The sequence below is a fragment of the Alligator sinensis genome, unplaced genomic scaffold (genome assembly GCF_000455745.1).
Source record: "Alligator sinensis unplaced genomic scaffold, ASM45574v1 scaffold15_1, whole genome shotgun sequence".
NCBI classification, from domain to species: domain Eukaryota; kingdom Metazoa; phylum Chordata; order Crocodylia; family Alligatoridae; genus Alligator; species Alligator sinensis.
Window position 1 is genome coordinate 1,066,971 of NW_005842307.1, and position 12,470 is coordinate 1,079,440.

Below are 12,470 nucleotides of genomic sequence, written 5' to 3' on the forward strand. Positions count from 1 at the left end.
TAGGAGGGCCACCTGCATGATCCGGGGACAGCAGGGCAGACCCTACAATGAGAGGCTATGGGACCTGAACCTGTTCACCCTTCACAAGAGAAGGCTGAGGGGGGACCTGGTGACCGTCTATAAACTCACTAGGGAGGACCAGAAGGGCTTGGTGGAGACCTTGTTTCCCCTAGCGCCCCCCAGGATAACAAGGAATAATGGCCACAAGTTGTTGGAGAGTAGGTTTAGATTAGACATCCATAAGAACTACTTCACAGTCAGGGCGGCTAGGATCTGGAACCAACTTCCAAGGGAAGTGGTGCTGGCTCCTGCCCTGGAGGTCTTTAAGAAAAGGCTTGATGCCTACCAGGCTGGGGTCATTTGAGCCCAGTTTTCCTCCTGCCCAGGCAGGGGGGTCGGACTTGGAAGATCTACAAGGTCCCTTCCGACCCTACTTCTATGATTCTATATGTACATATCGATATCTTGATCCAAAGACTAAGGTATCTTTCATTTTGTAATACAGTATAAATTATATATGTTACATGAGTGAATAGAGGGAAAAGCAGATGTCCTACTTCCCAATCAAACTTGGGATGTGTCAATTTGTATGCAAGGAAATAGTGTCTTAGTGGGCAGTGGAAAAGATTAGTTTATCAGATACCCATTACAAGTAATGATGCCAAGTTGCAAGATCAAATTTAGTCCTGGCCCAAGCAGATAGAATTTCCTTGACTTCATTAGAAGTGGCAGAAAGCAAGGCAGCATGGTATAGTAGGGACTAACTCATTCTGAGAGGCCTAAGCTGTCATGGGTAACAGCCTACTTCTGATGCTATGAACAGACTTGAAGAGGACAGCTCTTTGTTCATTGGAATTGTGGTGCTAAGGCTGAGTTTGTCTTGTTTTCACAGTGATAAAGAGCTGATAAACTTCAGTGAACAGAATTACACTTGCTTTGTTAGTTTACTCTCCAAAACAATATTCTTGATATATTATCCTAACTAAGAACACCCAAGTGGTGTTCTGTATTATGTGTAAAAGAGGTAACTGTAAAAATTTCTGAATATCAAAGATGTTTGGACAGGGAAAGAAGTTTGCAAGGTTCAAAATCAATTCCTGTTTATAAGCCAGACTCTGGCTTGTGGATGTCTGGTAGGTCTGAAGTAAGAATTTTACAGTCCCTAGCTTCTTTCCTAGTATCCGTTCATTGTGTATGTGGGAGTCCTTGTGTAATTCTGTTACATTTTCTGCTTGTCCACTTTAATGTGAACAGTGAGACTTGAGCAATGGGCAGCAACCAAAGCACTGGAACTGTTAGGATTGGGGGCTCCAGAGGGTATCATTTTACATTTGAAAGCACTACAGAGGCATAGAGTAGGGGTGGGCAATTACTTTGGCTGGAGGGCCGCCAAATGAGTTTTGGTGGGCCGTCGAGGGCCACAAGGATAGCCCCTCCCCTTAACAGGTGCCACATCCCCTGGTCCCCATCTTGGGACTGGAAGTCCTGCCCCTAACCCCTGATTTTTGCCTCCGGAAGTCCCTGCCCTTGCCCCAGAAGAAATCCTTTGGGGATGGGGGGGTAGCCATCGTGAAAGTGGAAAAGAAAAATAAATCATACTAAAAATCAAACATTTGCTATAACATATTTTAATTTTATTTCAATTTTTGTCCTGATTTATGTGCGCTGGTCTAGTGTATACAGAGGCGATTGCTTCACAGCTCAAAATAGTCTTGCTCTTGTATGTTGTGTTGGGGAGTAGAGGGGTCTGTGTGGTTGGGAAGGTATGGTGGTGGTAAGGTGTGAGTGGGGGCTAAGAGGAATGTGGGCATGTGTAGGTGTGGGATGGGTATGGTGGACATGGGAGTGTGGGTATGGTGGTGGGGTGGTTGGTGTGTGGCGGAGGTATATGGGAGTGTGTGTGTGTGGGGAGGAGGGGTGTTGGGGGGGGGGTTGGATGTGTGTGCGTGGGGAGCTTTCCCCTCGCCCACTCTGTGACATGGCTGAGCCTAGCCCCTCTGCAGATGGGGCCGGGGGCAAATGGGTGTTGCCTGCCTGGCTGCAAAGGGGCGGGAAAGCAGCTGCCACCAATGGGAAGCAAGGGAAGTCCCTAGGAGAGGGAGAGCAGAGCCTGGTGCCATTGGCTCTTTTGACATCTGTCCCATGCCTGCCTAGCAGGGCTGCAGCTGAGCCCGTGCTGGCTCCTACTGCTGCTCCTGCCTTACCTGCTTGTCCCACACCTGCCCCCCAGGTCTGCAGCCAAACTTGCTTTGGCTCCTGCTGCTGCTGCTTCCACTACACCTGCCTGTCCCACACCTGCCTGGTGGGGCTGCAGTCAAGCCCATGCTGGCTCCTGCTGTTGCTTCTACCTCACCTGCCTGTCCTGCACCTGTTTGGTGGGGCTTTGTGAGCAGCTGAGCTCCTTCATGCCCCCCCTCCATTCACAAGCTGCTCTGCCCAGCCATGCAAGAGCAGGACCAAAGCGAGCTGCAGATAGAGCCTGCCCTGCTCCCCTCAGTGCTGCAGCTTCCCCTTCCTACTTGCTGCCCAGAGTGCTGCAGCAGGGACAGAAGGAAGGGTTGTTGGAGGCTGGGGGGGCCCAACAGTTCCCCAGGTGGCTGCAACAGTGGCAGCAGCAGCCCTGCTTGGGGACTGTGCAGACTGGCTGGGGCTGGGGCCCTCCTACAGGGGAGGCTAGGAGTGCAGTACATGCTGCCAGGACAAGAGCCAACAGTACTCAGACCCTTGTGGAGCATAGCAGGTGCAGCCGCTGGCCAGGCTGGATGCAGTTAATTGGTGCATGCCTGACTGCAGCTGGATCCAGTTAGCTGGCAGGCTGGATCTGGCCCATGGGCTGTACTTTGCCCGTCCCGGGCAAAGAGCTACAAAACTAACTCTTTCATAGGCCTCCAAATTCCACAGAAAGTTATATCCTCAATAGAGGTGCACCAATACATCGGTCCGATACTGGATCAGCACCAATGTAAAGAAAATTGAGTGTATTGGAAATTGGCCTGATGTGGCCAATAATTTGGCCGATAAATGCCTGTGTATGCGCACAGCCGCAGCGCAGCACGTAGGTGGTGAGGAGCACAGCCCTACAGCGTGGAGAATTGTGTGCAGCTGGTAAGTCTGTTGTGGTGGAAGAAGAGGGGGGAGGGAAGGGATGTGGGAGGCCCCCCTGTAGTGAGGGAGTGGGGCAGGGGATATGGAGGCGGTGCCCAGCCAGGTGGGGCAGTGGATGGAGGTGCGTTTCATCCAGAGCACGTTGGGGGGTGCCTATGGAGGGACAGGGGAGCTGCTGCCACCCCACGTTTCGCTGCTGCCGCCTGCCCTGAGTGCAGCTTCCTTGTGCCGGGAAGAGCCTGGCACAGCCCCGTCCCGCGCCCCCCCACGCAGATCTGGGGGCTGAGGTGTGCACAGCAGCGGGAGCTTCCCTCCCCACCCCACGGCCCCCGGACAATCCACGGTTCCATCCCACACCCAGCCTCTGCCCCTGTCCCACTCCCTTCCTCACTGCAGGGACCTTAATCCGCCCCCCAACGCCTCTTCCCTCCTTCCTCCCTGTCCACCACAATAGACTTACCAGCTGCACCCACTGTATCAGAAATCAGATTGGTATCAGCCGATATGCCTCCTTAAAAATCAGCTATCAGTATCAGCCCCTAGAATATCTATCGATGCACCCCTAATCCTCAACACTGGCAGGGAGGTGAGTGATATCCACCCCTCTTCCTGGCCACCCACCCCAAGTCCTAATTTGAAAGGCTAGGGTTCTCCCTGGCTTCCATTAACTGTAACAGGTAATTCTGCAGATTGCCTTTATCCATTAATTTTACTGTTGTTATGATGCCATGCCATGAATATATGAGATTTTTAGCAAGTCTAATGGTAAATTATTTTGCCTTGTAGGTACACGCTGGAGAAGACGTGAGGTACCACGACATAATAGACTGGTAAGAAATAAAGGTGTATGCAAGCATCTTACCCCAAGGCAGGTTTTACTTTTTATTTTTTACAGTGTTTCAGAAATTTGTTAAAAGAAGAATACATTTCTCTGAAAATAAAGCCAATAAAACAACCGAATATGTCCACTTTCCAGAATCTTTGCACACAAGTGTTGAAAAGCCAGAGGTGTGGGCAAGCAGAGGCTCTCCCTGGCCCCACTTTTCTTTTGGCACAAATGTCACTTCTGTCCTTGTTCATAATCAACCATGCACCTTTAAAAGTACAAAAAATAGTAGTAGTATTGTAATTGTGCTGAGGCCAAGCACTGTAAACACAAGTTACACTTCAGAGAAATCCAAAATATTACTGTGGCCTTGACTTTGAGTTTCCTTGGTTTGTGACCAATATTTTTCATAGTTTCATAGTAGTTACGGGCTGGAAGGGACCTTACAGATCATCGAGTCCAGTCCCAAAGGTGACTAAAATATCTGTCATGGCTTCTCTCAGCTTTGACTCCCCCTCTTTTCTGGGAATTTCCTATAAGGTGTTGTGATTCAGGAAAGTCATTCATGATTACTAAGTAAGAAACACAGAGCATGTTGCCATGAATTATTTTTAATAATCTGAAGGTTTGTAGTAGTCGCCTTGTGTGCTTTGTATTTGTGTTTATTTGCACTAAGCAGTAATTTTAGTGATCTACCAAAGCAGTTTGACTGGCTTCATCCCTTTTTTTCTTATCTTAGATTTATATAGTAAGTTCTTTGAGGAAGAGACCAGCTTCTTTTTGTGTAGTGACTGCATTGGTGGGGCCATGATCAAATTGTTGGAATTCTTCCATCAATCAGCAATATATAACACATTTTAAATATCTTGGGTCAACCACTTTGGGTATATGAGGATCTGAAAGAAAGTTGTTTAGTGAGCTTCTGTCTTGCATTCAGAACCACAATTTTAAAGTTCCTTTCCTGGTGGGTTGCTTTGCTTTGTTTTGTTTATTTGATGGGGGCATTACCTAACCTGCTCAGACACTTTTGGAAATCCTGTGAGGCGTTTTTGGGCATCTATATACTCTTGTAACTTTGGTGCTTAAAGCTCACACTACATACTTCTAATAAAAGTCTTTTCACAGACTTCTAATAAAACCGTGAATAACTAGAGTTTCTGTTTCTCATATTTCTAAAATAAAATAAAAGCAAGGGGAAAGAGGAAAGGCCTTTAGGCCATTTTCGTATGCCTTAAGGCAAAAAAAAAAGTCTTTGAATGTTACATTTAAACTTTAAAGCAATATGAAAAAAGAAATGTAACATACAGGCTGCTTGTAGATGTGAAAAAAACAAACAAACCACTTTAAACTTGGCACGTTCCCATGCCGAGCCCAGCTCATGCCCAAAAGAGGCAGTGTATTAGTTCGACATTGTATAGTTCAGGTGCTTTAGTGGGGCCTTTTTGGCACTTATCTAATAGCTGATTGAATCCGCTTTAGATAAAAGTGCCAAAAAAATTCCTCTAAAGCGCTTGATCTATACAGACGCTGTGGTGTTGGATCAAAGTAATGTGCTGCTTCTTCTGGTAAAGTGTTTTTTGGGGGGCAGGGGGAGTTCACATCTGCAAGCAGCCAGAATGTTTTCTTAAGTATTTGAGTGACCCCATCCTTCAATTTTGTTTGCAAATTTTGTAGATTCCCCTCCTTTTCTTCCTCTTCTCCCCCACACATACCTAAGTATAGATGCAACTTGTTTTTTGTGTATGTGGACAAATGTTTTACTACAGCAATCTTGCACACTGTTTAGTTAAAATGATTTAATCTTAAACATTTATTACTAACATTTTTTTTTTAAACTAAACACTTACTTTGTTACAAATTGTTGAGCACAGAGGTTATTACCCAGGTTAGTCTGAAGTCAGGCATCAGGTAAGGCAGTGTGACACCTTAAAGAATAACTGGTTAAGAAAGCCGTGACGTTTCATGGCAACAAATTACTTTGTCAGATACTATCTCAAGGTGTTGCTTGAAGTTACTGGCTTCATCTCTCAAACCAAACCACCTTCATCTAACTTTTATCACTTCTAACTGGTTTAGCTTGGAATTCCTAGAACAAAAAAAATGCCTGTTGATCAAGATTGGAGCAATGTTTACCCAGTTGCAGCATCATTTAAGCCTTCTGTAGTTCCACTTCCCATTCGAATGGGCTACCCAATGAAGAAAAGAGCACCTCCATCAAAAGAGGGCAACTTGGAGCTTATAAAGGTAGGAATTCATTCATTTTAGTTCATCTTGAAAATCAAGTCAGGAAAGTAAATGCTTGGTGGTATGGGTAGATACTTACTGTTTGATATTTTAAATATATGAGAAAAAGGTGAACATGGCTCATTCTAACATAGCCCTGCACCAAAGTAGAAATATAAATGAAGCCAATCAGATTTGTTTTGTTCATCTTTGTAAAAGGCTTGCACAGTGCATTGATGTTTAATTAAACTTACGTTAGATCAAAGGTAGGAAAAGACACTTGCACAATAATCCTCTCCCTTGATTCTCTGATCAATTTTTTATGCATGAAAGAAGTATTGAAAATGTGATTGGAATTTGTTTGAGCAAGTTACTGCCTGGTCAAGGTAGAGTCCACACACACCAGTTTACAAATAAAATATTTTTTCTAACATTTTCAAAAATATTTTGTTTCAGATTCCCAATTTTTTGCATCTTACTCCTGGTGCAGTTAAGAAACACTGTGCAGCTCTTAAAAGTGAGTTATTTTGCATTTTCTTTCATTTTTCTTTTTGTCTTTGCATTTTCTTGCCTCCTTGTCTTAAGATAGGGGTTGGCAACATTTTGCCTCCCAGGCCAAAGTTTGCAACCTCACTCCCTGCCACAAGCTCCTTTCCACCCCCAAAAGAATATGAGGTGCCTGCACTGTCATTGCAGATATCTGCTGCTCTGCAATGAGAGTATGGTAAGTGCTAGTAAGAAAGAGCTTTAGGGAGGGCTCTATAAGAGTGCTGTGGAGGAGGCATGCACCTTGGTGCAGCTCCATACCACCTGATTTCACATGCCAGATCTGGCCTAGGGTTGTATATTGCTAGCCTCTGAGATGCTCCATTCCACAATGCAATAAGAAAATGACCCACATCTAAAGATGGAATTTGTCAGACTTCGCTGTCAGTATTGTCCAGTATCTTATTTTGTGGTCTCATTGAAATTGAATGTAATAAGAAACATAAGTCTGCATATTCACTTTTTTCCCCCTCTAAGGAAGTTGGGGTTAGCTCAGGTGACTGGCTGTAGGCAGATGTTGCTTGTGATGTGCTAGCAAGACTCTTTCTGTTAGGTCTAGGTAATGTTAGGAAATGAATGAATCCAGTGTCTTGATGAGAATGGAGCTTGGATGTAACTCAATGATAAGACTAGGGCTGGTTTACACAGCTTTCTTTAACTGGTATATCTGTGTCAGTTAACTGCAGTTTATTCACTGCAGCTATATTGGTACAACCCCCATAATGAACTGGGAGATGTTCTTAGTCTCCTTCCCATGCAGGTATAAGCATGTTTATATCGATATAACTTAAGCCGCACTGAGGGATATAGTCCTTTAACTTTACTCTTCTACTAACGTTGGTATAATCTGTGTGCATTGAGGCCTGAAATAACATGGAGGAAAGCATCTGGAAGAACAGAGGAAAATTAAATAAGTACCCTAATTGAAAGTGTATCTGGTACAGGTTAGTTCTATTAGATACTACTGTATGTTCCTCCTTGATACCCAGGTTGTGGCTGAGGTCAAGACCAGTTCTATATCTGTACTCAAGAAGCTCAGTCTTCTCCCTTCCATGAGGATTCTATCCTAGTTATCTACATCTTTTCCCCCTCGGTAATTATCACTATAATGCGCTCTTTTTGGTACTTCATTCTACAGTGGCTTGGAATATAAAGCTAATGTAGAATGTAGCAACCCACTGAACTGGTGGAATTCCATGCATGCTAGGGTACATGTGTAATATTTTTCTTCCCTCCCCAGACCATGGCTTGCAACCTAGCCTTCTGCTGTCCAATCCCTCATTCCACCCAAGGCCAGGTTCAACTTCTTTCTGCGTTGTAGGTTGCTAACCCTTGCTTTAAAGGTTATCTTTTTTGGGGAAGACATAGAGTAAGAGTTCTTCAGTAGATAACAAAGCTAATATTTAAGGAAGAGGAAGGGAAGGAGGGAGGAAGGAAGTCATTGGTGTGATCCTGTAATGTGATCTTGTAATGGCTTTGATATTTTTCAGTATTTATTCCATGTGGTTTCTGCTTAAATACACAAAATTCCTTTAAAAGGTAAATACAGATATATGATGGTACTGTCCCGTTGTCACCTGAATGTCAATAATATTGCTTGAATCAAACTTGGTTGTTTGTTTTTATTTCTTCAGATTTCTGCACTGAATGGCCAACTGCATTGGACAGTGACGAGAAACGTGAGCAGCATTTTCCTGTTGAAATTGACACAGTAGATTATGTTTCAGCAGGGCCATCTATTCGTAATCCCAAAGCAAGAGTGGTGACCTTAAGAGTAAGTAGTAAGTAGACCTTACTGACAAGAAGCCATTTTGTCCTAGTATTCTTGAGGAAAAAAGCTTAATTTAAAGGGACATATGTAGAGCGTTACTGTTCATCTTCAAGTTAAAGGCAATGGAAGACCAAAAATGTCATGCTTTCTGACAGTATTTAAAGAAGAGAGGTAAAGTTATCAGTTGCATAATTTATAACTGCAGGCATTCGGTTCCATAACAGATATGCTGAAGAAAACGTAGTTTTTTCTTGTGTCAGGGTATGCCTGTCCAATAATTTCCCTGGTTAGCTTCTCAAGCATTTTGGGACCAATATCATTCATGTATCTTCTGGGATGCCCTTATTGTTTTTGCATTTTTCATTTACTATAAGTAAGGACCAGCTGAAATCAGGATTTTGTGAAATGCAGTATTGCCCGCAAAAAGCATGAAATCCACACAGACTGCCATTGAGATGGCTGCTGTGCCCCCACCCCTCACTACTGATTGGCTGTGAGGGCTACCTATCGTGTTGCCCTGCCTCTCTCTACCAATCAGCGGTGAGGTGCAGGGCCGCATGACCAGCAGCCCTTGCAGCCAGTCAGCGATGAGGTGTGGGGCTGCACGACAGGCAGTCTTCACAGCCAATCAGTGGAGAGGGTGGGGCCACCAGCTCCCCACAGTCGATCAGAGCCACACTGCCTATGAATGGCTACTGGGCCCTGTATTCTGCCCACAGAATTGGCAGGCAGCCACCTCAAATTCAGTTGGTCTCCAACTATAAGACTTAAAATGAGAACTAATCTATGCTCTGGCCTTAGGTCTTCCTTAATAGCATTAAAATAGTAGTGTCCTCAGGCTAGCAGCATTGCTCATTTTTTAATTAGTTAGAATGTGATAGTGGCAGAGCTTGAATTGGAACTCTGCCTGAGAACAGAAATCCAGACTAGGAGTTTAATTCTCTGGTGACTAGAGGCCACCAGAGCCTCTAGTCTTTTATTCTTGGCCTTAAAAGTGATCTGTAAAAGTCAAAGGGGTGTTCTAAGACAGATCTGTGACACTATTCTAACTTTACCTGACATTTACTCTGCAAATAGCAAGAATATCAAGTTTTGTTATACCTCGGAGGGCTACGAATTCCTTGGTGACCTAGAACATTGAGGAGGTAATTGACTTAGTGATTCAAACACTACCCTTTATATTCAGGAGTTCGCAGGACAAAAAGTTTTTATGTTTTCTGAGAAAAAAACAGAAAGCAGATCCTTCTTGTGGGCATGTTTGGATATTGAAAGCCTACTTGGGGTCTGGTTGGGAAAAAAACACCATGCCTTTTTACACTTTTTCCGACTATTTTGATTTGTGTGTAAGTATCTCAGTCTTAAGCGATATGCTTATCTCAAGGGCCCTAATACAGTTTTAATCTTTAGTAATATTACAAGATAGACATCCATTTGGGTGCAGTTGCAAGTGCATGTGTAAACTAGATGTAAAAATAATAAATGTTGTAATTATCTAACAAAAGGAGCATTACAAACCCAGAAAATAAAGAGTAGGACTTAAAAAATATACAACAATTTAACAGTTTTTGGCATTCAAATAATCTTTAACTCTTCCTTCAGTGACACCTGGCAAAAACTGTACAGTTGTGATTAAGACACTGTTTTGTTTCTTATCCCACCAGAGGGTAAAACTGTGTGTTAAATTTCATATGTGAATACTTAACAAACACAGACAGTGCTACCATGTGATATTTTTACTGATTGGTTGGCATGTAATATTTACCTTAAGTATTAGTCAGTTAATTTTTTAAGGCAGAGTTACCAGTAAACCAGAGCAGTACAAAGCACAGCTGCAATACGGCTAGTGGTACTAGCCATATTGGGGCTCTCTCGTGCCACCGACTCATTACAAATTACTGTACTTTCTCTTATACCACATCCATCTTTTTCTCCATAATCAGCCTTCCAGAGTTGTGTATCTGAAGCGGAGAGGTTGATTTCTTTGCTGGAAGAGAAGTGGGGTGGAACATTGCAAATAGACACTGACTCATGGCTCCCAACATGGCTCTTGTTTCTCACTAGGGCTGCATACAGCAGGGGCAGAATCCAGTGATAACCCTCTTTAACAGTTGCTGGTGAGGCAGTAACTTTTGGCTAGAGAACTAATGACCTAACGGAGGGTGAGCGAGCTGCTGCATGCAGTCTGTAGTCTGTTGATGAGGTTTGTGGTATAGAAATAATCAGGGCTATCCCTGCGGGGGGGCGCATTGGGGCGACTGCCCCAGGCCCTGTGAAGCTGGGCAGAGTGGCTGCGGTGACTTTGCATTTCTGCTGGCTTCGGCACCCCCCCCCCACCAAATCCATCACCTCCAGCCACTCAGCAACCCCTTCCCCCACCGCCGAATCCGCCACCGGCTTCCTCACATCTGGAGGCAGGGCCCCGCAAAGGCTGATTTTTCCCTGGGCCCTGCACCCTGCTTGGGTCACCTATGGAAATAATACATTATTTGCAAGAACTTTATATAAAGAGCTATGTACAGTAAAGAAGCAACAGTCTTCCTACTGTCCTTGCAGAGGTCTGAGGCCTAGCCTTGTTGTCCTACCACACTAGAAAATTTCTGCTTTTTCCACCAAACTGACTCCTGGGATGACACCCTTCCTGGAAACTGTTTCCAGGAGGATTTACTCTGTCACATGAATGGTTATGACTCTGGAAAAATCTTTTTTTTTTTCTCTACATTCTGTCTTTCAAAAACAAGGTGCATGTTTCATTTAGGGGAGTGGGAGCTATAAGAAAATAAGGTGTTTGCAAATTAGCAACAACTAACCACCATCCTTCCTATTACAGCAGTGTCTGTAGCCTACAAAATACCAATTTTTAATAACACACACTATTTAGAAGGTTGTAATTAAGCTATTTATCAGCTATCCATTCAAAGCTGTTCCTTCTTGAAATCATTTGGGACAGTGAAATACTGACACACATACTAAATTTCTTGAAATACCCAAGTTTTAATTTAATTGTAATTTAATTAATTAAACTTGCTTATAGATTCTTGAAAAACTTAATGTGTACTCAAAGAATAAGTGCTGTAATTTTGGGAAAGATACCTATCTTTTCATACAGATCAAAGAGGTTGAACCTGTATTTAAAGTTAAGAAGGATTTTCATTTTACGGTAATTGGCGTTGAGACTCTTTCCTTTAGTAGTTGTAAATAACCATCTTCAGTGTTATAGGAGTCGTCATGTGAATTCTATGGGAAGTGGTATTTTTGGTCATGAAATTTTGAGGAAAGTCTGTATGGACATGCAAACTGGGTTTGGTGGTCAGATTTTATAGAGCAGGCAGGGTGAGGAAAGGGATAGTAAGGATCTCAGAACCTGTTTCAATTGATAATTCCTTCCTCTGCCGTAGCAGGGGACCCCTGCTACTAGAAATGAAAGTGCAGCACCACAGAGGCTAGCTGTAGGTCAGTCAATTTGTTGCCAGAGGAGATAGGAAGCAAGTGAGGGGAAGTAAAGATGCAGATCAGATCAATAAACTTGTTAATCAGGACAGAAGAGGAAACCTGTCAGCCTGGCCATGAAGACCAGCAGTCAGGAAGGGAGAGGAGGAAGGGCTATATAAGTCTAGCCCAGGGCCAGATGTGCAACTGGCTCTGATTAGGAAGGGAGAAGGAGCTGAAGAATACCTCTTCAAGATGAGCACTTTTTGAGTTGAGTTGTTTATAGCCTGACTAGCAATTTGGGATGCTTGGGAAGCCACAGGCAGGGTAGGGTGCCTGGGAGACACCCTGTGGTAGGAAAGGCTAAGGCCCAGGGGAAGAGCCCTGCCAGGGCCGGAGACCCAGGGGGCTGTGTGGGCCTGAATCTGAGTAGAGTATGGGAGGTGCTAAGGCCCAAGGACAGAACCCTACCAGAGTCTGGGACCTAGGGGGCTGTGTGGAGCTAAAGATGAGCAAAGGGAAGAGAGAGAGAGGACCTGGGGCCCAACATTAAGAGGCTGAAGAGCAGGGAAA

The 12,470-nt window shown here is 44.1% G+C and overlaps 1 protein-coding gene across 2 annotated transcripts in view; it reads left to right on the forward strand.

Annotated features, from left to right (window-relative positions):
• MRPS35 (mitochondrial ribosomal protein S35) overlaps window positions 1-12,470 on the forward strand; it is a 54,697-nt gene that overhangs the window by 9,822 nt on the left and 32,405 nt on the right. For both annotated transcript variants that reach the window (XM_006028364.3, XM_025209771.1), the window contains exons 2-5: window positions 3,892-3,935; window positions 6,008-6,175; window positions 6,611-6,671; window positions 8,335-8,474. In XM_006028364.3, coding sequence (XP_006028426.3) covers window positions 3,892-3,935; window positions 6,008-6,175; window positions 6,611-6,671; window positions 8,335-8,474 — 413 coding nt within the window. The remainder of the gene's footprint in view (window positions 1-3,891; window positions 3,936-6,007; window positions 6,176-6,610; window positions 6,672-8,334; window positions 8,475-12,470) is intronic.